General features: G+C 43.0%; 1 protein-coding gene across 1 annotated transcript; it reads left to right on the top strand.

Annotated features, from left to right (window-relative positions):
* Positions 1–1,075: 1,075 nt before the first annotated feature.
* LOC125491315 (intraflagellar transport protein 122 homolog) lies at positions 1,076–25,503 on the top strand. Its single transcript, XM_048632944.1, has 14 exons — positions 1,076–1,476; positions 1,558–1,788; positions 2,143–2,353; positions 2,686–2,833; positions 3,178–3,332; positions 6,952–7,149; positions 7,606–7,743; positions 8,249–8,377; positions 8,680–8,876; positions 8,968–9,067; positions 10,828–10,968; positions 11,879–11,976; positions 23,842–23,995; positions 25,189–25,503. Exons 1-14 carry the CDS (start codon positions 1,415–1,417, stop codon positions 25,399–25,401), a joined length of 2,175 nt encoding a protein of 724 aa, XP_048488901.1. The 5' UTR covers positions 1,076–1,414; the 3' UTR covers positions 25,402–25,503.
* The last annotated feature ends 31 nt before the right edge of the window (positions 25,504–25,534 follow it).

Genomic DNA, 25,534 nt, shown 5'->3' on the forward strand with positions numbered 1-25,534 from the left:
CTGCTCGTATGTCACATGTCTATCTTCTTTTATTAACCCACTGACGGACACTGACTGCATTTGACGTCCACCACACTTTTAGAAAAAAATCACAACGTCGAATGCAGTCCCCGCTCTTTTTCTAATTATTTCAACAACGGTCAATGCAGTCCTGTTTTACCTAGAGTTTGTATGAAGACCATCTTGTTGTGCTTTATTTGGAAGGATTTCAAAGTTATATGTGCACCCAGAGTACCTTTTTTTCACACAGCAATAAGTTTTCATAGAGAAAAAAGTGTGAACTCACACGCACACAACGGTCATTGACGTCGTGTTTTCTTTACTGCGCCTAGGCAGTGTGCCGGCATGTGCACCAGCAAATCAACACTCAACTCCCATACAAAAATGTTGTGCGTTTTTATGAATTTCACCGTTAATCTAGTGTCCATCAATGTGTTAACTGGCGTACAGCATCGATGTTATCTTGTGTTACCGCTGTTTTTGGCCGACCAGTAGAAGGGACTGTGGTAAGAGAGGAACGTCCACGGCGAAACTCAGAATACCAACGATATATAGTCGTTTTACTTGGTGCTTCAAGTTTATAAATAGAAACAAGCTCGGCGAGACATTGTTCTTGAGATAAACCTCGACGAAAGTTGTGAAAAATTATTGCACGGAAATGTTCCCGCGTAAGCTCCATTTTTTACACCGACTTGTCAAATTCAAATGGTCAATACTCTTTTATTTTTTACTTTTTTTAAAATTCGAAAATGGAATTATGTTTGAAAAAACACTACATTTGATACACCAAAAAGGTTTCACTCTAATTTATTCCTAAGTATTCTATTCCCGATCTTTTCGGTGTAGCCCTCGTAATATGAGTTTATAATATAACTCAATGGAGAAGGCAACGTTTGTTGCTGTTTGTGAGTATTGATTAGTTGAGGTTCGTATTACGAAGCTGAGAATTCGAAAATCAGGGAGCCAACGCCATCTAGTTTTTAATATTGAAACTTATAGGTACACTATGAAAGCTAAGCGAACGGACCCTTGTAGGAATAATAACTAGATATCAATAGTCTGTGTGTGGGTGTCTATGGACAAGCAGCGTTGATTGCCCAAAGACAATTATTTTTGTTTCGTAATTTTAGTTTTCAAAAACTTTGAGAAAAATTTATTCAATTTCAAAATTATTAACACAAAAGTTAGATAAATAAGACTTTGAAATAGATACGGTTATTCATCACAAAATTTACTCCAACAGTGTCTGTTATTTCCTAACGCAGAACTTTAATTGTGACGTTTAACCTCCAAATCGGATTGTTTACGTTTGTTTTGTTTATATGCCGTTGTCAACCGCGACCAAATTTTATCATGTAAATGTGCTTTAATTACTTAAATATATATCCTGAGACTGTAGTACCAAGAGTATAAAATGAGAACACTACCGAAATGGGTGAACAAAATACACGAAGCCGACAAAGTAGAGTTTTCGAGGTATGTTATTGAACTATTTACTGAATAAAATCTCACAAAGCTCGTATAACATTAAAACGCACTTCTCAACTAACTTTCCAGTGTCCACGCCATATGCTTCAGTCCAGATGGCAGCCAGCTGGTCATTGGCGCTGGTGAGAAGGTCATGGTGTATGACCCTCACGATGGCGCGCTGGTGCAACTGCTGCAAGCTCACAAGGGCACAGTCCACGCCGTGGCGTACTGCGGAGACGGCAAGAAGTTCGCGAGCGGCAGTGCCGACAAGAATGTTATCATTTGGACGTCCAAAATGGAAGGGGTGCTTAAGTACTCGTAAGTTTCATTTCTGCTTCTCATATTTTTTTTACGATTATACTGTTTATTTGCTGTAGCAGGGGATATATGTAGCCCTGCTATGTTATCAACACTGTTAGAAATATAACAAGGACAGAGATTGCTTTGTTATTGCAAAAGCAGACAATGCATTGCGGAGTGTTTTATTTTCGACATTCAAAAGATGTTTTTGCTGTTTCACAAGGCAAAATCTTGCATGTGCACTGTATCTTTACTTACTTAACCAAATATGAACCTTTAACACTAGTCCTGAGGAGGGTTTAAATAAGTAGCCCTATCAATTTATATTTGTAAATCCAAAGCCTAAATGCTCATTTCAATTAAAATTTCCAGTCACAATGAAGCCATCCAGTGCCTGGCATACAATCCGGCCACATTCCACTTGGCGTCCTGTGCTCTCTCAGACTTCGCATTCTGGTCAGCTGAAGTCAAGGCGGTGCAGAAGTTCAGAGTTGCTGGCCGGATCACCAGCTGCGCCTGGTCCCCTAATGGGCAGTTCCTTGCTATAGGACTGGCTAGTGGAGCTGTGTCTATTAGAGATAAGGTATGTATGTGTGTTACTGTACAGTCAGTATCATAGTAGCTTTTTTACACTTTTGTATGTTGCCATAATCACAATCTGGGAATGTTTGAATGTATAGCGGGTTTTAGTTATAAAGCTGACTGTAATATACATTTTCACTGACTATGAATTGAATGTTTTGAATCAATAACACATATTCATATATTCAAAAGGAACTGTGCTTAGTTCACGTACACCCATGGCTCTTAAATTGTTAAGTTTAAATGCAACAACGAGGCTCCTCTCAGGGGACTTCTTATGTGACAAACTTAATGCATTTCTTAATACTTAATCAATAGTACATCTGTCCACAGACAGGCGAGGAAACCCAGCGCATCACTCGCGAGGCAGCGGTGTGGGCGGTCACCTTCTCCGCAGCCACTCTGCTGGTTACCGACTGGAACGACACTCTCTCCTTCTACAATTTGCAGGGACAACAGGTGTCTAAGGAGAGGAACATTGGTTAGTAATGATAATTACTCTTGTTTTTGAACCTTGAGATTTTGAAGGCACTGGGTGCAAAAATATTTGCTCCAACTCAGACCAATATTCAGTAAATAATGCATGTCTCTCATGCCTCTGACTACCCCTCAGGGGATTACAGTGATAACCAATTTTTATTATAAAGTAACGGCCGCATTTTAAAGGAACTGGAATGAGGAAGCCCTGAGGGGATAGGTAGAAGACCCAGGGCAAAACCTTTTCCCAGCAGTAGGTCACAATGATTGCTTTCAAATTGTCGACTAACTTCTTCTCTTCCCATCACACGCACCAAATCTCACACCCTCTTCTCACCACCCTTGCAGGTATATCAGCAGTATCGATCTGCACGTTAGGCGGGCTGGTGGCGGTGGGCGGGCGCGGCGGCTGGGCGGTGCTGGCGGGCGAGGGAGTGGTGGTGACCGCGACCCCCCTCGACTGGGTGTGGGCGGTGGCGCCGGCGCCCCAAGGGGACACGCTGGTGAGTTGGAGTGTGATATACCATGGGGTTCAAGGGAATTTGAACTGGAATTATGGGGTATATCCAAGTGAAACAGATGTTCAGCGCTGTGCGTCATCTTAAGTATCTGCGCTGTATTATTACAAAAGGTTTAATTTAAGTCATCTATGTATCATTTCCAGCTGACTTTCCGTATTTAGCCTCTAAGGTGGACTATTATGCGTGAAATACCTATTTGATATAAATAGCTATTAAGTCAGAAAGCCAGTATACCACTTAGGTTGCTTATGACTTCCCTGGAGGGACCCCGGAGATCTGAGGGTTTTTGTTAGGCTTAAGCCATATTTTACTAGAGTTTTATCAAATGTACAAGGCATTTTACAGTGTTTTAGTTCGTAGAAGCGTTATTCCTCTATAGATTCCTAGTAGATGTAGCCTGGATGGCATCAGGAGGCATGGATCTTTCTGAACTTGAATCAACTAAGGCCAGTACAACAGCATGAGAGAGTAGTCGCTGGGCGGGCTGGTGGCGGTGGGCGGGCGCGGTGGCTGGGCGGTGCTGGCGGGCGAGGGCGTGGCGGTGTGCGCGACCCCCCTCGACTGGGTGTGGGCGGTGGCGCCGGCGCCCCAAGGGGATACGTTGGTGAGTTGGATATTAAATTAAATGCTGGTGACGAATCTACAAACCCATGAAACAGATGATTAGCTCGGTCAAATACCGACTACATTATCGCAAATAATGTAAACTATGACTGTATAACCAGATTTTGTCAGTTTAGTATTGACCTTTAGTTCGAATAAGCGTTATTCCTTAGCTGGTTCGGAGTAGATGTAAACTAGGAAGCAGCAAGGGGCATCTTTTAAGCCCTAATTATTTCTGACTTTAAGCAGTTGCTGTAAGTTATTGTATTAAGGGTCAGCAATAGGGAATCGAGGGTTGGCATTGTCATAGAATTATGTAGTAAATGATGCTCTACAGTCTTGAAAAAAATCACACAGGTAGCCGAAGAGTTTAGCTAGGTGCTGAATCATTCGAATTTAAGTAAATGCTTATGGATAACTGTAAATTAAATCTGAAAAACCACTAAATCACACTCCCGTATTGTAACAACTGTGTCGTAATTATCAAGAATTTTCATATAATTCTTATCAAATTATAAAGATAAATGCTTGGACTAGGCGCTAAATACCTTGTTTTTAATGAACACACACCTATTTTGTGTAAATTAATCCCAAACTTGAGCAATTTTTTTCCCTCAAATCTTCATACAAATATCTATGGCGGCTTTCTGTGTTATAAAATCATAAACACAAGCGACGTTTGACTCAGTCGGCCGGTGGCCTCCAAAGAAGGGTCACGTCGGTTTAGGCAGCACTGACAGCTCGCGATCTAATTGTGTACAGACACAAAATCACTGCACATTGGTTGTCATTGCACTTTTTCAACTTTTATGACACCAACATAATTTGATTTGAAATTGAGGAAGTATAATTCTTATAATATACTCAATACATTAAATGATAATGTTTTTTATTAGTTACATGGTACTTCTTGATTAAATTATAATTATTAATGCCTAACTAAAACTAACTAATATAAAATTAAAATTAAACTAAAAAGAAGATGCTGGCCAGATCGCTGCCACTGTCGGGTAGGGTACCCAAGACGCCGGCCGCGATACCCCGCTGTATAGCGATGCTTAGCCTTTGTGATAGGTAAGTGCCAGCCCTAGGGTCCCTTGAGACTTCTATTAGTCTGCTGCTGATGTCTTTAAAAAGCTGACGTGCCACCGGTCCCCACAGCCCTGGGATGAGGAGCAGGAATATAGCGAATGGATCTAAGTGGTGACAATACGTAGGAACATTAGGTAAGGATTCAAAAACACAGTTTCATGGTGCTGGTTGAGGTATGGTCTCGTGAGGATCTGATGAGGGCAGTAACACGGTGGTGATTGAATTTTATTTCAAAGATGTTAATAGCTAAAAGCATCGAGTTTGGGCTATTAAGTATGTTTTTCAGAGAGAGAGAAAGATATTTTAGGTTTTCTCTGGATTAGTTAGGTTTACTGGGTTTACTAAATTCAATGTTATTGCATCAATAATAAAAAAATCAAGAAAATATTCAAAGTTGCCATCCTCGCTTTTCACGCACGTACACAAATCACAAACTCATGCATTGTTCTAGGAGCAGGGTCTACCCTGGTGCATTTCCATGACCACTTTTCACTAGCGTCCCACTGGTTTCGGTGCTCAGTGGAATAGCACCATTAACCATTATTATTCTGAGATATCATCACTTCTTATTCTGAGTTATCCAACATAAAATCACGCCATCTATTGAAATCATTTTTTTAATTAGGATTTGTCTATGGTGTGGTCCCCAAATTTAAGGGTAAAAGCAAAATAATTATATTTTAACCTTTTTTATACCTATTATATTTAAAAACCTATTCAACGATACCCTACCTACACCATCAAAATAACCGGAAAAAATATCAGCGCCAATTTACTTGTATGGGAGAGGGAGTACCCCATTTTTTTTTGGGTACTCCCCATATCTATGCGAAATATCAGCTTGATATCTTTACCCGTTTCTGAGAAAAAGGGCGGTGACAGACAGTCAGTCAGACAGACGGACAACAAAGAAATCTTATAATTGTTCCTTTTTTCCTTTTGAGGTACGAAACCCTAAAAATAATAAAATATATTTTTCTGCTACCAAAAATATACTTACAAACATACATACATTCATACAATCGAAAAACATTACTCTCCTCCTTCGGCAGTCGGGTAAAAACAAGTGAGACAGGGTTTCATTCTGAACTTTTGTTCTACGAGTTTTAAAAATTAACAAAAAAAAAACCTTTTTCATAGAAACTTTGTGGACACGTGACTTTTTACCATGGAAAACGATTATTTTTTTCTCGAATTTGCAAAACTCGTAGAACCAAAGTTGTTCAGAACCCCTTGAGTCATCCCCTTTCGGTTTAGTATCACTTATTATCTATACTTTAATACCTGTAGTTACCTTTCTACAAGTAAATACCACATTTGTTTAGAAATCTAATCGGGTTCCGAGTATAGAGAAAAGTGACACCCCTATTAATTTCTACTCTTTCCTGGTGCTTATCAGTGTAATTAAAAATTATACTTACCCTAAAATCACCCAAAATATACTTGAACATAATTGTCAATAAAGTTGGCGAGTAAAAGTTTATCGATATCGACCCACTGTGCAAACTTACATGTGTGCGTGTCACTGCGTGTGCTGTGTGAAGAGCATTGAAAACCCAAATTTGGCGGTGCACGTCACCCTGTACAGGCCCTTAATTTGCTGGTGACAAAATACCATTGATTGCAATGAATATGTGTGAACACTTTAACATTTGCTAAAGCGAACCAAAATGTAGCTAACTCATGATTCTAATTATGCATAACTAGCAATCGTACTTTTGCGACTTTTTAAATGCTGCAGCGATATTTTATGTGCCTGACCTACTAACCATCTCTGTGAGTCTTTGTACTTGAATAAATTAATTAAATTATTATTATTGCAGAACAGTAACAAAAAAATGTCAAATCAGTAATATAGCCTCCCCATCATATCAATCGATGAATTACCTCCAACCTACGTCCCCAGGCGGTGGCATGCCACGACGGCACGCTGTGGAGCTACCAGCTGGTGTTCAGCACGGTGCACGGGCTGTACCGCGACCGCTACGCCTACAGAGAGAACATGACCGACGTCATCATACAACACCTCACCACCGGCACGAAGCTGAGGATCAAGTGTCACGATAAGGCGCATAAGATTGCGGTTTATAAGCGGCGGTTGGCGGTGAGTTTTACTTTATTACATGTAGGAGTAAACCTCCATTGTTATATTGTGTCGTAAGCTAAAGATCGACAGATCAGGTTAAATTTTGACTGGAAGAGAAGATCTGAATCATTCAGCGACTTTGTTAGTTTGTCGTCAATAATATAAGAAGAAGAATGTATAATGAAGAGTATTGAAAGATAATAATATTTGCCGACAGTCCGGTAGATACTTCCCCTCTGTCGGTTGGCTTTTTATACTTACTTGTTGTATTTTTAGTTTTGGTTACAAACATATCCCTCAAAGAGGAATATTTACATGAAAATATTTCGGCATCTAAAAACCAACATTCACGCTCATTTTTTAATAATTTTTATATATTTTAACCTTTTTTTGTAAACGTATTTGTTGGTTCTGTGTGATTTGAAATAAATAAATTTTCTTTCTTTCTAAAATAACCATACTATAAACCTCCAGGTGCAACTGCCAGAGCGAGTGGTGGTCTACGAGCAAGGCGACGCCGACGGCCTCCTGTACAGAGTGAAGGAGAAGCTGCTCCAACAGCCGCAGTGCTCGCTCCTAGTCACTACTAGCGACGCGCTGCTCCTGTGCCAGGTATAGGGGGTTACTCCAGCAGTCTACGAGCAACGCCGACGGCCTCCTGTACAGAGTGAAGGAGAAGCTGCTCCAACAGCCGCAGTGCTCGCTCCTAGTCACTACTAGCGACGCGCTGCTCCTGTGCCAGGTACAGTAAGGGGCAGAGAAACCCGACCCCTCAGAAGCATTGTTACTATGAGAGGGGGGTCAGATTTCTCTGTACCTGACCGTACGTGATCTGATGGGAGGTCTCAGGGTACAGAGGTCTCGTGCGGGAGATATCTCGTGACGTTCAAAAACTGGATTTTAGTGTCCATACTTCAAATTGAAAATTGGCGTTGTCGAACAAAGAAGCATAAGTCGTCCGTCTCCTAACACACCAGTCTAGTAAGTTACGCGAAATCGCGAGTAATTTTTTATCGCTCTACGTATGTTCCTATGTGGATAAGAAGCATAAAACTCCACACCGATAAAATATTTGTAAGCATCAAGTGAACTTATTGACTTTTATCTCCATTTCCAGGACACGAAACTGACGATGATCGGGCGGCGGGTGCCCAAGACTTGGACGGTTCCGGCACCTATACGCTACGTGAAAGTGACCACCCTGTATATGGAGGAAGTACTGTTACTGGGCTTGCTCAATGGACAGGTACAGTTAATATTAGTATTGAGTATGGCCAGACTGAGCTACTATTAATAATAAATATAATAATAATATAAATAATGTGTTTGTTGTGTACAAGCGCGCTGGCTTTCAGCGGTTCTGAGAACCCTTTCGTCCGTATCGTTCGAATACCTTCATTTGTTGTTAAAACAATAGAACGGGCGGTCTTCAATGAACTTCGTAGTCAAAAATTTGTCATAAGTTATGCTGTTGTGTCAACTCTTACCCACCGGAGCATGATATACGACTCCAAGTATAAATATCTTAACCCTACCCCCTTCCCCCAGGTGTGGCTAGTAGAGCCGGCCGGCGGCATCTGTCGCCTACTCCTCCGCGGGGCCGGCCGCGTGCGCTGCCTCGACGTGAGTGCCTCGCGAGCGCGCCTCGCGGTCGCCGACGACGCGGGGGTCTGCCGAGTGTATTCACTGCCCGACGGACAGCTGTTGTACACGGTCAGTGACCTCTGTAGTGTTGCCTCGCGTGAGTGCCTCGCGAGCGCGCCTCGCGGTCGCCGACGACGCTGGTGTATGCCGAGTGTATTCACTACCGGATGGACAGCTGTTGTACACGGTCAGTGACCTCTCTAGTGCTGCCTCGCGAGCGCGCCTCGCGGTCGCCGACGACGCGGGGGTCTGCCGAGTGTACTCACTACCCGACGGACAGCTGTTGTACACGGTCAGTGACCTCTGTAGTGTTGCCTCGCGTGTGTGCCTCGCGCGGCAGTGACGACGCGGGGGTGTACCGAGTGTACTCGCTGCCCGACGGACAGCTGTTGTACACGGTCAGTGACCTCTCTAGTGCTGCCTCGCGTGAGTGCCTCGCGCGGCAATGACGACGCGGGGGTCTGCCGAGTGTACTCTCTGCCCGACAGACAGCTGTTGTACACGGTCAGTGACCTCTCTAGTGCTGCCTCGCGTGAGTGCCTCGCGGTCGCGACGAGGGTGTCTGCCGAGTGTACTCGCTGCCGGACGGACAGCTCTTGTACACAGTCAGTGACCTCTCTAGTGCTGCCTCGCGTGAGTGCCTCGCGCGGCAATGACGACGCGGGGGTCTGCCGAGTGTACTCTCTGCCCGACGGACAGCTGTTGTACACGGTCAGTGACCTCTCTAGTGCTGCCTCGCGTGAGTGCCTCGCGGTCGCCGACGACGCGGGGGTCTGCCGAGTGTACTCACTACCCGACGGACAGCTGTTGTACACGGTCAGTGACCTCTGTAGTGTTGCCTCGCGTGTGTGCCTCGCGCGGCAGTGACGACGCGGGGGTGTACCGAGTGTACTCGCTGCCCGACGGACAGCTGTTGTACACGGTCAGTGACCTCTCTAGTGCTGCCTCGCGTGAGTGCCTCGCGCGGCAATGACGACGCGGGGGTCTGCCGAGTGTACTCTCTGCCCGACAGACAGCTGTTGTACACGGTCAGTGACCTCTCTAGTGCTGCCTCGCGTGAGTGCCTCGCGGTCGCGACGAGGGTGTCTGCCGAGTGTACTCGCTGCCGGACGGACAGCTCTTGTACACAGTCAGTGACCTCTCTAGTGCTGCCTCGCGTGAGTGCCTCGCGCGGCAATGACGACGCGGGGGTCTGCCGAGTGTACTCTCTGCCCGACAGACAGCTGTTGTACACGGTCAGTGACCTCTCTAGTGCTGCCTCGCGTGAGTGCCTCGCGGTCGCGACGAGGGTGTCTGCCGAGTGTACTCGCTGCCGGACGGACAGCTCTTGTACACAGTCAGTGACCTCTCTAGTGCTGCCTCGCGTGAGTGCCTCGCGCGGCAATGACGACGCGGGGGTCTGCCGAGTGTACTCTCTGCCCGACGGACAGCTGTTGTACACGGTCAGTGACCTCTCTAGTGCTGCCTCGCGTGAGTGCCTCGCGGTCGCGACGAGGGTGTCTGCCGAGTGTACTCGCTGCCGGACGGACAGCTGTTGTACACAGTCAGTGACCTCTCTAGTGCTGCCTCGCGTGAGTGCCTCGCGCGGCAGTGACTTTACGTGAGATTCACGAAGGTAGCCTCCTCGAGTGACGTATTACATACTTATAGCAAACTGTGAGCACTCACAAATCCTTTCATCACCGTGACAAACCCGACCCTCTCTAGATTCTATTCCTATTACTGTGTGAAGTGGTGGGCCTACAGAGGGACATTCTCAGACAACAATGTATATTGCTATACATATATCCCTCTTCCATGAAGCTCTACGCACCCTTTCTGCGGGCTTTCTGATTCTGAAAGATCCAGGAACGACCAATAGCAGCTAGCTGTGGCTTTTACTTGTAACTTTGGATTCAGAAAAGTGGATTCTTAGTAACTAAAGCTTTTTAAACTAGGACTAAATGCTATATTTAGCATGGTTACGTGCAATAGGTGTCCTATCTATCTTGTTATAATTTCAAACACACTTTGTCTTTATGAATAAATTAACATCAATATTACATGTTACAGGAAGAAAACGTCTCCTCCGTGTCATTCAACGCGTGGTGCGAGCCACTACTCTGTTTGTCCGGCGGCGGGCAGCTCAGCGTGAAGGCGGACAGGTTCCCGGCCGCCGCGCAGCCGCTGCCGGGGTCGGTGGTGGGCTTCCAGGTCAGTGGACATCATCAGACAAGCCTTTAGTACAAGCTATTGTAAATAATAGCATAATATCAACATGATTGCTTCTAAAATAGTCGTTTAAGTAAATAAAGCCAGAAGACGGAGTGGGAACTGGTTCGAAAACTAAACTTAGACGGTCGAAGGGGTTATGTCGCTCCTTTAGACGTACGGAAGAGTGCTGATGCTGGCGTGGAAGAAAGACGGCTTCCAGAGTGACCTATCCGTCGGACATTCGTCGACTAACTCTACAACAGAATCCCGGGGTTTACGAAAGATGCCAGAATGACCTATGCGTCTGATACTCGGCTATAGATGCTACAATGAGTATAGCCAGTGGTTGGGCGCGCGGTGCTCGCCGCTGCTGCGCCTGTCCGGCGGCGGCAGCTCAGCGTGAAGGCGGACAGGCTCCCGGCCGCCGCGCAGCCGCTGCCGGGCTCCGTCGTGGACTTCCAGGTCAGTGGTTGCAGGTGGACCAAAGTTATTACTTTGGAGATACTTACTAATGATTAGGAGACTACTGATGCCGGTGGGATTGGACGAAACATGCCTCCTAGAATGACGTACGCGTTGAATAGTCCGTGACTGACGCTACTATGATACGGTCGATACGGTGAAAAACCCTAGAGATGGACTAGAGAGGTGGAAGATGAAGCTGCTTCTACGCAATTTAGTAAAGTTTTCCGCTCCAGACAAATTAAAAAATGATAGCGGAAGGTGGTTGGTATTGCTACTGATAGTTATAGTTTATATATCAATAATATACTTGTAGTATATTTGAATTAATAGTGATTTATTTCATCCTTTACAATCCACACATACAATGTCTAATATTTCACATATTCTAAAATCCGAGACCTCTTCTTGTTCATAAGTAATATAATAATATATTTTACATCGCCAGGGCGGTCGCGTGTTCTGCCTGCAAGCCAACGCTATGCAGACCATCAACGTGCCGCTGTCGCACGCCATGCACCAATACTTGCAGCATAATATGTTCGCGTGAGTACCCGCCTGTATACCAAATGTCTTTATTGATTCAAAATATTCAAATATCTTAATTGGCAACAAAAGGTACCTAATCAAAATAAACAAAGTTGTTGGAATCACCTTTTAAGCATGCAATGCCCGTAGTAGGTGACTCCGCTCTTTTAATAGCATTACATAATATGAGATGATGAGATTACATGGTAAATCCTATCCTAACTATAGATTGGCAAGTTGCTTGGCGACCCTCCTTGCGGGGTGAAAGACGCGGAGGGGACGAGGTACCCAAGACGACAGCGGGTAGCGGGAGGGTAGCGGGGAAGGGCAACGCGTGCACTGCATGTCATTGTTACGGCAGTCTCGGCCGCGCAGCCGTGGCGGCCACATGTCTTATATAGTCTGTCATAATTTGAGTGCGACCCACATGAGATCATTGATCCTGAGACCATTAGTCTTAGGATGAGTGTTGAGGCCTTTTTAATATTATCATTATATTATTATTAGGTATCTATAATTCGTCAACAAAATAACGTTAAAAACAACAAATCGTATAATGTCTCAATATAGGGGCTTCTTGTAGAACAGCGTACCGGATCAGTCATGCTACGCGGCTAAAGGTTGGTACTGCGCAGTCAGATACAAAAAAGTAAACAACAAAGTCGAAGAGTCCATATGACAGTGCGTCAGTTGTCAGTTCTTGTAACTAGGAAAGCAACCAAAATTTATATGATTTAATGAAAGTAATTAATGAGCAAAACACAGAGAAAAATTACAAAATTGATGAAATTTTGAAAGAAAATAGTCATATCGTGCTTCGCTTACCCCCATACCACCCGGAATTAAATCCTATTGAACTTGTGTGGCGGTACGTGAAAGGCGAGCTCGCAAGAACGTCGATTGACTCTAACTTAGATAAAGAGATAAAAGACTTTGAGTTGCTTTTCTCTAATTTATTCGCCTGAAAAGTGGAGAAATTGTGACTGTTGGGGTTTCCAACTGATTGATAGTGAGGATGATAATTGATAAGAAGATGTTAATAGAAGAGAAATATTTATTTACCGAAAGACTATGCTAATGAATGATTATAGCTAAATGATAATGAGTACGCGTCAACCGTGATTCCGATACAAACGTGAACTAAAGTAAATTATAATAATAAGTAAGTTGACGCGCGAACTGATGATGTTGCAGAAATAATTAGATAGGTATTTACTTAACCATGTACGATGTTCCGTACATACTCCCGCACTGAATGAGGAAACTAACAGATTTTTGATAAAAACTCAATTAAACGAGAATGATGAGATGATACTAAACTACTAACAAGATGATAAACAATATTCTTAAATGCTACGAATGTATGATGATATCGTTAAAATTAAACCGCGTTTTGTTACGTCCGTTAGCACTTTGCTTTCCACTTGCGCCTGACGGCTCAATTATATTAAATTTCGAATATTGCCCTTCACTCCCGCACTGATTATCACTACCACTGATACACTGCGAGCTCGAGGCTCTATCATGTTCATAACACACATTCACTCTACACTCTGACGTCGCCCCGGCACCTGCCAGGTGCACGGGGGTGCGCGCCGGGGGCGCGGGCGCGGGCGCGGGGGCCCGGGGCGCGAGGCGCGCCGTGTGTCGTCCTCGCCGCCAGCGCCGCCACGCGAAGGCTGCTCCTGCCGCCACGCAACAGCTCACTACCATGTAGATTGATATGTAATGGTGGACGTCGTGGTATGACATCTCGGCTACTGATGATCCTGCTGCTTTTAACTGCTGTATTTGCTCTCCGATGCGTTTCAGGGATGTATTGTCAGCTTCAAAATCGTCCTCTAATTTGTTTACGGGAATGGTCAAATTTATGATATTATTCATAGACGGAATCGTTTTTGTAACCAAGTCTGCTTGAACGTGAATTTTGCTGACGGGCTCTTTGTGTGAATGGACAATGAACTCATCGCCCTTGATGACGCAGCCATGGGACAGCTTGATAATGCCGGCCTTGACGGCACGCTCTACGGTAACTTGATAATCGCACATGAACTTGAAACTACAGCTGTTGCAGCAAAAATACATGTAAGCATTTAGTTCATTCAACTTTTGCCATCTGTTTGTACATCCTTCTCTTTCATAATAACATTGATTAGATTTGCTATCCTTGACACATAAGTTAGAGTCCATTTTCTTCTGATAAATAGGAGTTTTTGGTTCGCACAATCTAACATTGTAGTCATATTCGATGCACTGCTGTAAGTCATTCATTGACATGGGTAGGTAGGTATCTCTATGAATATTCACCGCTAGATGGTCTGCTATGGGAGTTACGCTGATCATGCTTTTTCCGATTTGTTGAGGTATGCTTATCATTTGATATATGAAGTAGTCGTCTCTGCTTACAAGTGGAATGATTATTTCAAATATTAAGTAGTCTTTTGTTACTCGTCCTTTAACTCTTAAAAGGTGATAGATTTTAGGTAATTCTGTTTGAAGATTAGTAATAGGTAGTGTCAATTCCTTTGATAACTGGCTTGATACAGTGCTCAGTTCTTCCCTTAATTGATTAGGTGTTATCAGATGAATATCAAACTTGCCATGGTAGGCATCGGTTACAGTGTCGATCAAACTGTTCTGTATGTTTTTCAAGTTATGTAGGAGATTATTTGCAATTATAGATGATATTGTAAACTCATTAAGGTTCATTTCTCTTTGTAGTCCCTTCTGTAAAGTGTTAGACGTTTGCTCGTATTGTATGAGATGTTGATTAAATGTTTTATATTGTTTCTCCATGGACACTTCTACTCGCTTTAGTAGGTTGTATTCTGCTTCCACAACTGACGTCTGATTTCGCCAAAGTGCTCCAAGGTGATCTTGATTTTCTCTTAATAGCTGAATGTCCTTTCTATATTGTTGAGCGAACTGATCATCTAAGACTCCAAATAGGCTATTGGCGATGGAGCCCACGCCGTTGATGAGTCCTCTCCGCGGCCGTGGTCTCGCCTGGGACACAAACTGCTCTCCAAGCATCATATTATGGTAGTATTCCAATTCAGTGTAGCTGTGGTGTAGCTGTAAAATGACTACTTCACACTGTTTGATTTCTTTCATTGATGAGCAAAGGTTTTCTAAATGATTGATATATTTCTTACATAACATGGTGCTTTGATAATATGGTTCTAGGTTGTAGTATACGATAAGTTTCCAGTTATCTTGAATTAAACGCATACTTGATAATGGGTCGAAATAAATACTTTTATTTGTATCAAATCTTGATATATTGTATAAGTTGCTATTGTTGCAATGCGCACTTGGTACCATCATGGCGAGAAACGTCAGAGCCAGGGTAATGAAGTTTACCGAGCCAACTTTTCTAGTTTTTCTTCTTTCTGATGTTTTGGCTGTCTGTTCCTCGGTCGGGAGTTCGTCTTGCTTGGTAGACGATGCTGTCTCCGATGGATAAGAGGTTGGCAGAAGTGATATTTTACTGATCGGTCTTTTCAGTATACCATTCTTTGTTTTTAAGCTGACGACTCGGACAAATCCATCTGTACCAGGATGAATGTCGATGACTTTACCTAAAGCCCATTTTCCTGCTGGTAGATTGGCGTCATGAATTAATACTATGTCATTCAACTTAAAGTTGGGCTGTGCTTTATGCCATTTGCTTCTAGTTGACAGTTCAGTTAGGTATTCTGACTTCCATCTCTTCCATATGTCCTGGAAGATCTTTTGGCTCAGTTGCCACCTTGTGCGTTGATCTCGCTCTGTTTCAATGATGGTAGCTACCGGTCCACTTGATAAGAAATGCGACGGTGTTAGGTAGTCGAGGTCGTCTGGACTTTCAGTTAGTGTGCAGAGGGGTCGGGTGTTTAGACAGGCTTCTAATTGAGCTGTAATTGTGGATAACTCTTCATACGTCAATTTTTGTTCGCCTATGACTCGTTTCATATGATACTTGAGTCGCTTTACAGCTCCCTCCCATAATCCTCCGGCACTAGGCCATGACGGGGCGTTAAAATGCCACTTGATATCCATCATACTGATCTCTGATTGAAATTCGGGCTGATTGATAATTAGATTAATCATCTCCCTTTCCAGTATATTGTTGCTTCCACAAAAATTACTTCCGCAGTCGCTGTACAGATTTGTTGGGACACCTCGTCTCGCGGAGAAGCGGCGAATTGCGGCTATGGTTGCTGATGACGTCAGATCTGATACGACCTCAAAATGATACGCTTTTGTGACCATGCACACAAATACAGCAACGTATCCTTTGGACGTTTTGATACCTCTTCCCTTGTTAGCCTTTATCTCAATAAATCCCGTATAGTCGACTCCGGTGTGATAGAAAGGACGGGTTGGGTTAACTCTTGATTCCGGTAGGTTGCCCATTATTTGTGTGTGTTTTGATGGATTGTGTCTCCTACAGTTGACGCACATGCGTAATCTCTTCTTCACTGATCTATTTCCTCCTATGATCCAATATTCCTTACGTATCCAGGCAAGGGTCAAACGTGGTCCGCCATGAAACGTCATTTTGTGTGTGTGATCAATGATGAGATCCTCTAAATGATGATCATGAGGGATGATAATCGGATATATTGTATCTTGATTGATATTTGCATTTTTGAGTCTGCTGTTGACTCGTAGCAACCCATTTTCGTCTAGAAAAGGGTTTAATGATAATAGTCTACTCCCTTTATCTAGTGGTTTTTTCTGTCTTAATTTACTGATATCTTTTTCGAACACTAACCCTTGAATATGCTTGATAATCATGTGTTTAGCTCTTCGCAACTCTCCGACCGTAAGGAAAGTTTGTTTACCTTTCAAACCAGGCGCCATTCTCATTACCCATGCTAGTACTCGAACTGCTCGTGTCCAATTACTGTTTTGATTCAGAATGGCACTGATTATGTCGCCACTCTGTCTGGGCGTCGCATTGCTGACTGTCGCTGCGCTGACGTTTGATGCTTCGGTAATCTGAGACCTTTTAACCTCTTGGTCGGTAACGAAGACTGTTTGTTTTTTATTAATAGATTTTTCATCAAATGTTTTTAAAAACGACGGTCCTGTCCACCAAAGGGGGTGCTGTATTAATGCTTCGGCTGATATGCCTCGGCTTGCACAGTCTGCTGGATTTTCGCCTGATTTGACGTAATGCCAGCTTTCTGCGGGGATGATTTCTGTGGTTTTTAATACCCGATTGGCGACAAACGCCTTCCATCTTTTAGGATCTCCTTGCAGCCATCCTAATACTGCTGTTGAGTCACACCACGCGAATACTGTAACCTTTAGAGGGAGAAGGCATGCTAATACTCTTTGGGTCAGTAGGGCGAGTAAGTAAGCGCCGCTTAATTCCAATCGTGGTAACGATAAATCTTTTGCCGGTGACGCTAATCGTGACTTTGCTGCTACGAGGACAATTGAGGTCCCTCCGTCTGCTTTTTCATTGCTGATTCTGCAATATATGACGCTCGCATAAGCCTTTGTCGACGCATCACAGAATCCATGTAGTTGGATTTCTTTGGACTGATTTGTCCCTAGCCATCGGGGGATACGTGTATTGTTTATGTACTCTATATCCTTTTTGATATCGATGAACTCCTTCTCAATTTCTTGCGGTAACTTATCGTCCCAATTTAGCTTTTCTAACAGACACGTCTTTTGAAATAATAGTTTTAATTTAGTTGATACGGGGGTTGTATACCCTTGTGGGTCAAATAATTTTGATATGCTGGATAGTAATTGACGTTTGGTTGATTCAGTTTTTGTTTGCTCGATGTTGAACTTGAATCCAAAATTATCAGTGGCTGGAAACCACCGTAATCCCAATGTTTTGGTGGACTCTTGATGTTTAAAGTCGAAAGTCTGTTGCTGATTACCGACTGTCGACATTCCTTCCAGGAGCTCTGGTTTGTTTGATGACCACTTCCTTAAGTTCATACCGGCTGATTTTAACATTGATATGACCTCTGATTGCAATTTTCTAGCTGATTCAATGCTATCGCTTCCACTTAAGTAATCGTCCATATAGAAGCATTCCATGACGTCCTTTACAGCATCCGTGGAATACTTCGACGACTCCTCGTTTGCTAAATGTTGTAGCGTCATCATTGCTATGAACGGGCTGCTGCAGCAGCCATATGTCACTGTTCCTAGTTGGTACTCCTGTAGCTGCTGGTTAGGTGAATCTCGCCAGATGATCATTTGATACTGTTGATCATCAGGATGAACTAATATCTGCCTGTACATCTTTTCGATGTCTGCTGTAAATGCAAATTGATGTATTCGCCATTTCAGAATCAGGTCAAATAAATCCTTTTGTAGATTAGGACCGGTATACATGACGTCATTTAAGCTGTGTCCTGATGCGGAACGTGATGATCCGTTGAAAACTACCCGTAAAGAAGTCGTGGTGGATTCAGCTCGTTTTACACAGTGATGAGGAAAGAAGAATCTTGATGACTGCATGCTTGATGACTCTGCTGATACGAGATGCATGTGGCCTAATTCTTCGTATTCCTTTAGAAAGGCTTGATAATCTCGCGCTAATTCCGGTTGCTGGTGGAACTTGCGTTCTAGCTGTCTAAATTGAGCTACAGCTTTGCTTCTGGAGTCTCCTAATAATTCATTTGCGTCACTTTTTAGTGGTAGTCGGACCACGTATCTGCCGTCTTCTCGTCGAGTGGTAGTCTCTTTGTAGAACTGTACGCAGTCGTAGTCCTCCTTGCTCATGCTTGGCTCTTCACCAATATCCTCTGTTGTCCAAAATCTCTTGATCTCGTCCAGATTGTTGATAACGACGTTACAATGGTATGATTTTACACGTCCACACAAAATCCATCCTAAGCGTGTTTGTTGGGCGATGGGAAGTGATTGGTTTTCCCTGATAATGCCGTTCATGATAATTGACGAATACACGTCAGCGCCTAGGAGTAGGTCTACCGGACGACTGCTATTGAAGTGTGGGTCTGATAGTTGTATATTTTCCAGGAATGACCAAGATGGTTTCGGGAAGGACTGATTAGGTAGTTTATTAATGAGGCTTCTCATAATAAAAACATCTGTAGTGAATTGATAATCACCATGATTCGACAGACATGTTATATTAATCATTCCTTTGCATGCGTTTTCCTTAACACCGACGCCGAAGATGACTCCATTACAACGCTGGCGGTTTATTCCCAACTGTTGTGCCGCGTTTTCAGTAATGAGGGATGTTTGCGACCCTTGATCTATTAGGGCGCGCATCTGCTGATAAGATCCATTTGCCGCTTGAACCTTGATAAGGGCTGTAGCCAGCAGGACCTCGACCACGTCTCGCTCATTATTCATAGCTACGTTGCTTGATTGATTTCTGTTATTTTGCTCTGACCTACTAAATGCCTCGTGCAACCACGTATTATGAAATCCGCCACACTGGCGACAACGCGATTCTGATACGCAAGCATTTCCATGGTGGTCATATAAACAATTTACACAATAGTTGAATTTTTGCACTACATTCAATTTTTCCTTGCTTTGCAGTTTTAAAAATTGGTTGCATTGAATTAATAAATGTTTTTTATTGCATAGTCTGCATCCTGTTCTATTTTCGAAATTGCTGTTTTTGTTTGAATTTAATGGTTTTTTACTGCTGCTGAATGATTTGTAAAAGTTATTATTTTTGGAATTTTTTGGCACTTCATGTTGTTGAGATGATTTTGGTGTCTCTAACTTACGCCTCGATGATTCCAATGATGTAAATTTATTTTCCAAAAACTGTAGGAACTCTTTCAGTGATGGTATGGCTCGCGGATCTGATACTGATTCCACGTAATCCTGTAGCGTCTCGGCGTCCAGTTTTTGGGAAACAATGTGGACTATCAGCGGATCCCAGGTCGATGTATCGATACCTAGGTTATTGATAGCATACAGACTCTCCTTGGTAGTGTCATGAATTTTCTTAATTTGAGTTGCTGACTGCTGCTGCACGCATGATAAATTCATAAGTGTACTTGCGTGATTAGAGAAGATTAATTTGATATTGTGATACCTATGGGTTAATATTTCCCAACAGGTGTCATAATTGGCTGCACTGATATTAAGATGCTGGACCAACTTTTCTGCTTCACCTCTGAGTTTGCTTTTAAGAAATTGCATTTTCTGTGCATCTGATAACGACCTATTGTTATGAATCGCCTCGACGAACAAATCCTTAAAAGATATCCAGCTCCGATAATCACCACTGAAGAACGGAATGTCCATTTGCGGTGTTGATTTATCTCTGTGAGAGACGGACCACATTTTAGTATTAAGGGCCTTTTTGATAGTTTGATACCTATGCTCATACTTTATAAATGACTCTTCATATTCAGCATTTCTTTCTAGCGATTCGCTATCGATCTCCCAATGTAAAGAATCGATAGTCGACCATCTAGCTTGTAAGTTTTTTAGTATATCTTCAAACTCCCATTTTTCCGAGATTGCGTCAAGATTAATAGTTGATAAAGTGTGGGCGAAAGCCTTAAAGTTACTACGCTGTTTACGAAGTAAATACTCCAGGTTCCCGGATGTCGATTGCTGATTCGACGGGGTCTTCGGTATGGCACCCATTTCAGTTGATACAGGTACTTGGGGCCATTGAAACTTAGGTTTTTGTAGGGGGGATGATGGTTTAGTATAATTAGCTCTGATAAAAGACTGAATATACTCCTTGACATCGTTATACATCTTCTCCGCGTTATTTAAATAATCTTGCGCAAAATACTCGTGCTCACCTATTTCATATTGCCTTAACTTCTGATCATTGTTTTGGAACTCTATCCAGTATTTTTCTAAAGTTTCTAACCGTCTCTGACACGAATCAAGAGACTTACGATCTATAGTGTCTTTCTTAAAATTTCTCAGTTGATTTTTAATAGCCTCTAAAATCTGAACTTGATTTTCGAAAAGCGCCTCTACCTGCTCCATGATGCTCGGAGTTGATAGTGAATAAGATAATGGAAAGATCTTACTTTGATCGGCTGCTGCTGCGGTGGTAGGTTCGCTCGGCTGCTGCTGCCGTTAATCGTTGATACTTGCTCTACGCTTTGCTGACAAGCGTGAAGCGCTGCTGTTCGCTCCTGCTCGCGGCTGATATGCCAGGAGGTGCCCGACTGATATGCCAGGAGGTGCCCGACTGATATGCCAGGAGGTGCCCGACTGATATGCCAGGGGATGCTCGACTGATGTACCCGGAGATGCCCGGCTGCTATGCCAGGAGATTGTCCGACTGATATGCCAGACCACTGTTAATTCACCCGGAACTCACTGTAGCTGTTATGCTACTCCAGTCACTACTTTAGCTGATTTGCTACACTGATAAGTACGGAGAGTGGATGCTTTCCACTGCGGTTACCGGACCACTTTTACGACACAGTCACAGTTTTTTAATGATTATCTGTTTAACACTCGCGAAGTGATCCCGCCAATTCCGGAGGCTCGAAGGACCATAAGATGTTGGGGTTTCCAACTGATTGATAGTGAGGATGATAATTGATAAGAAGATGTTAATAGAAGAGAAATATTTATTTACCGAAAGACTATGCTAATGAATGATTATAGCTAAATGATAATGAGTACGCGTCAACCGTGATTCCGATACAAACGTGAACTAAAGTAAATTATAATAATAAGTAAGTTGACGCGCGAACTGATGATGTTGCAGAAATAATTAGATAGGTATTTACTTAACCATGTACGATGTTCCGTACAGTGACGACCATGTCATAAAAAATTAAGACGAATATTATAAATCTGATAGAGTATTTGACGATGTATTGGACAGGTATGTTATTGTTTATTTATAATTTAATGTAAATTAAACATAAAATATTATAGGTGTACACTGAACTAATATGACTGGCGTACTCTAGTACATTATACTTCAAAGTAGGTATAATGTTTTTTGGTTTTTGTCTTAGATTTATAATTGAAGTTAATGAAAACGATGATGAAGATGAGGATGACGACGACGATGAACAAGTTCAAACAGAGAGTGAACATGGAAATTGATTTATAAAATAAAACACTTTTACATACATAAATTCAAATTGGTAGATATTCTGAAGGTAAACATCCAAATTTTAATGCTGTCAAACTATACATTTTAAGCTAAATATGACATTTACGGGAACACTCATAGAATAAAATTTTACTTACGTCAGAAATAGTTACAAGCTATCGCGAGATTAATCCGGGCACACTTTTCTACGTGTGTAGCATGTCGTGCTACCTCGCCCCCGCCACTTCTTTCACCCCGCAAGGAGGGTCGCCAAGTAACTTGCCACATTATAATATTATAAATGCGAAAGTAACTGTGTCTGTCTGTCTGTCTGTTACTCTTTCACGCCAAAACTGCTGAACGGATTTGAATGAAATTTGGTACAGATATGTTCTAGACCTTGAGAAAAAACATAGGCTACATTTTATCCCGGAATTCCCACGGGAAAGTTTTTACGAGGGCTACACCGAAAAGATCGGGAATAGAATACTTAGGAATAAATTAGAGTGAAACCTTTTTGGTGTATCAAATGTAGTGTTTTTTCAAACATAATTCCATTTTCGAATTTTAAAAAAAGTTAAAAATAAAAGAGTATTGACCATTTGAATTTGACAAGTCGGTGTAAAAAATGGAGCTTACGCGGGAACATTTCCGTGCAATAATTTTTCACAACTTTCGTCGAGGTTTATCTCAAGACCAATGTCTCGCCGAGCTTGTTTCTATTTATAAACTTGAAGCACCAAGTAAAACGACTATATATCGTTGGTATTCTGAGTTTCGCCGCGCCGTGGACGTTCCTCTCTTACCACAGTCCCTTCTACTGGTCGGCCAAAAACAGCGGTAACACAAGATAACATCGATGCTGTACGCCAGTTAATAAAAGAAGATAGACATGTGACATACGAGCAGATTCGGGCTTCTCTCAGCATTGGTATGACAGCCATTCAAACCATTTTACTTGAAGAACTGGGTGTCAAGAAGTTAGTTTCGCGCTGGGTGCCCCACCGTTTGACCGAGGAACAAAAGTCGGCTCGTGTTAATTGGTGTCGATCTGCTCTGCAACGGTTCAATGGAGGCAGTTCAAATGCTGTCTACAATATCGTCTCTGGTGATGAATCGTGGATTTATTCATATGAGCCCGAAAGAAAACATCAATCGGCAGTTTGGGTCTTCGAAGGTGAGGTCAAGCCAACAAAAGTTATTCGCTCACGCAGCGTGTCGAAAAAAATGGTCGCTTCGTTTGTATCGAAAACTGGCCATGTGGCTACGATTCCATTACAAGAACAAAGGACGGTTACTGCTGATTGGTACACAACAGTTTGTTTGCCGGAAGTCGTAAGAGAACTTCGTAAAACTAACCCGAATCGTCGTATAATCCTTCACCACGATAATGCAAGCTCTCATACCGCTCGCAAAACAAGAACGTTTTTAAATATGGAAAACGTGGAGTTGATGGACCATCCTCCGTATAGCCCTGATCTGAGCCCCAATGATTATTTTACATTCCCAAGAATTAAAGATATGCTACGTGGTCAACGGTTTAGCGGCCCAGAAGAGGCGGTCGAAGCTTACAAATCAGCTGTTTTGACAGTATCCACTTCAGACTGGAATTACTGTTTCAATGATTGGTTTAATCGAATGAAAAAGTGCATTGAATGTCACGGAGACTACTTTGAAAAACAATAAAAGTAAATAATATTATGATATCTTTGTACTTTTTTCTATTCCCGATCATTTCGGTATCGCCCTCGTAATACGAAGCGAAGCTGGCGAGAACAGCTATCTAAAAATAATACTTACCGAAAACTTTTCAAGAATTAAACTTCACCTTCCAATATCTTTTCCCCCCCCAGAGAGGCGTACTCAGTGGCGTGCCTCGGGGTGACAGCGGCGGACTGGGAGCGGCTCGGGCAGGCCGCGCTGCAGCAGCTCAGCCTCGAGGTCGCCAGGAAGGCCTTCCAGAGGAGCGAGAACCGAGGCCTGCTGACGCTCATTGATCACTTGCAGGTGAGTGAGAGTAGAGTGTATAGAAGTAAGTCAATTACGCCCTCAGGGTCTGTAACACGGGACGCTATTAAGACGTGACAAAAGTATAGGTGAGTGAGAGTCCTTGAGTGTACAGAAGTAAGTCAATTACGCCTCCAGAGGCGATATCAGAGGATTCTATTTTCGAAACTATACAAACTTATGGAAAAAACAAATGTCACTTTTGGAACTAACAAATTAGCCTTAAGCTGCGTACAGACCGGCCCAACAAACGCTGCAATCTGCCCTGTAATGTATGATTAATATCCATCGTTGGGCATTCGTTGAGCCAGTCTGGCCGCAGCTTTACATTTTAACAGTTACAGTTGACGATACTGTTCGTTTTCCATATGTTTGTGTAGTTTCGAAAATAGAATCGCATCCTGTAATAAGCCCCCAGAGAGGCGTCTATCTATCTATCTATCATGGCGAGCTGATTTTCCGCATTTAGCTCTACATCCATGAATAGACTAGGTACGTCCAGAGAGGCGTGCTCAGTGGCGTGCCTCGGGGTGACGGCGGCGGACTGGGAGCGGCTCGGGCAGGCCGCGCTGCAGCAGCTCAGCCTCGAGGTCGCCAGGAAGGCCTTCCAGAGGAGCGAGAACCGAGGCCTGCTGACGCTCATTGATCACTTACAGGTGCATTACTTTCAATAGAGTATAGTATGAGTTTATGGTAAATAATATCAATCATGAAATTTGTATATGATGCTTATCAATGTATAGTAATGTCTCTCTATCGCGAATGGCCGAAAATACGGCGCTGTGATTGATGGAACGCGCTCCAAATGAGTTTATCGACGTCTATAACGGACCGTGTCGGACAGTGATACCATGTAAAGTACGCTGCAGTTATGCATTCAACATGATTTAATAGTGGCAATGGCATCTAAATAATGGATCACGTTGACTCTGAGATTCTGTTGAGAGCTAAAATGCACCACTGAAGACCAAAACTGCAGAAATGCGGATCGATAAATTTGGATAGCAGTAGCATTTATTTTCGTCCTCTAATAAAAAAATCTGGTTGTATATTTGTGATTCCTATAATTCTTACTACTTTACCCCAATATACCTTAAATGACTAACCTTAGCCCCCAAAAATAACGAACTATTTTGCCATAAATAATATCACTTGCACCATAAATCTATAAACATGATGTATTATATCCCCAGGAACGTCTCTCAGCCGGCGAAGACCGCGCCATAGTTCTCGGCACGGCGCTAGCTCACATGGGGCGCTGGGCCGACGCCGCCGCCTCGTATCTGTCTGTGGGGGCTCAAGCACAGGCTCTGAGCCTGTATACTGACCTACGCATGTTCAATAAGGCCCAGGTAACAATTACTCAGGATGAATGTCAAACTGTGTCAAAGAGGGCTGCCGCCTGAAAACTTACAATAAATAGCGATTGTTTAAACACCGATACGAAAGCACAGACACCGATACGAGCAGCAGAAGCTTAGTGTTAAGATTCCCAATTCATCTACGAATACGAAACATAGCATAAGACACAGTCAGATT

The sequence above is a fragment of the Plutella xylostella genome, chromosome Z (genome assembly GCF_932276165.1).
Source record: "Plutella xylostella chromosome Z, ilPluXylo3.1, whole genome shotgun sequence".
Classification (NCBI taxonomy): Eukaryota; Metazoa; Arthropoda; class Insecta; order Lepidoptera; family Plutellidae; genus Plutella; species Plutella xylostella.

Excerpts from the sequence above, each read along its gene's own strand:
- LOC125491315 (XM_048632944.1), top strand. The coding sequence starts at position 1,415 with ATGAGAACACTACCGAAATGGGTGAACAAAATACACGAAGCCGACAAA. Across the intron at positions 3,333-6,951 it reads CGCCCCAAGGGGACACGCTG|GCGGTGGCATGCCACGACGG; the intron begins GTGAGTTGGAGT and ends CTACGTCCCCAG. Across the intron at positions 23,996-25,188 it reads CGCTCATTGATCACTTGCAG|GAACGTCTCTCAGCCGGCGA; the intron begins GTGAGTGAGAGT and ends TTATATCCCCAG.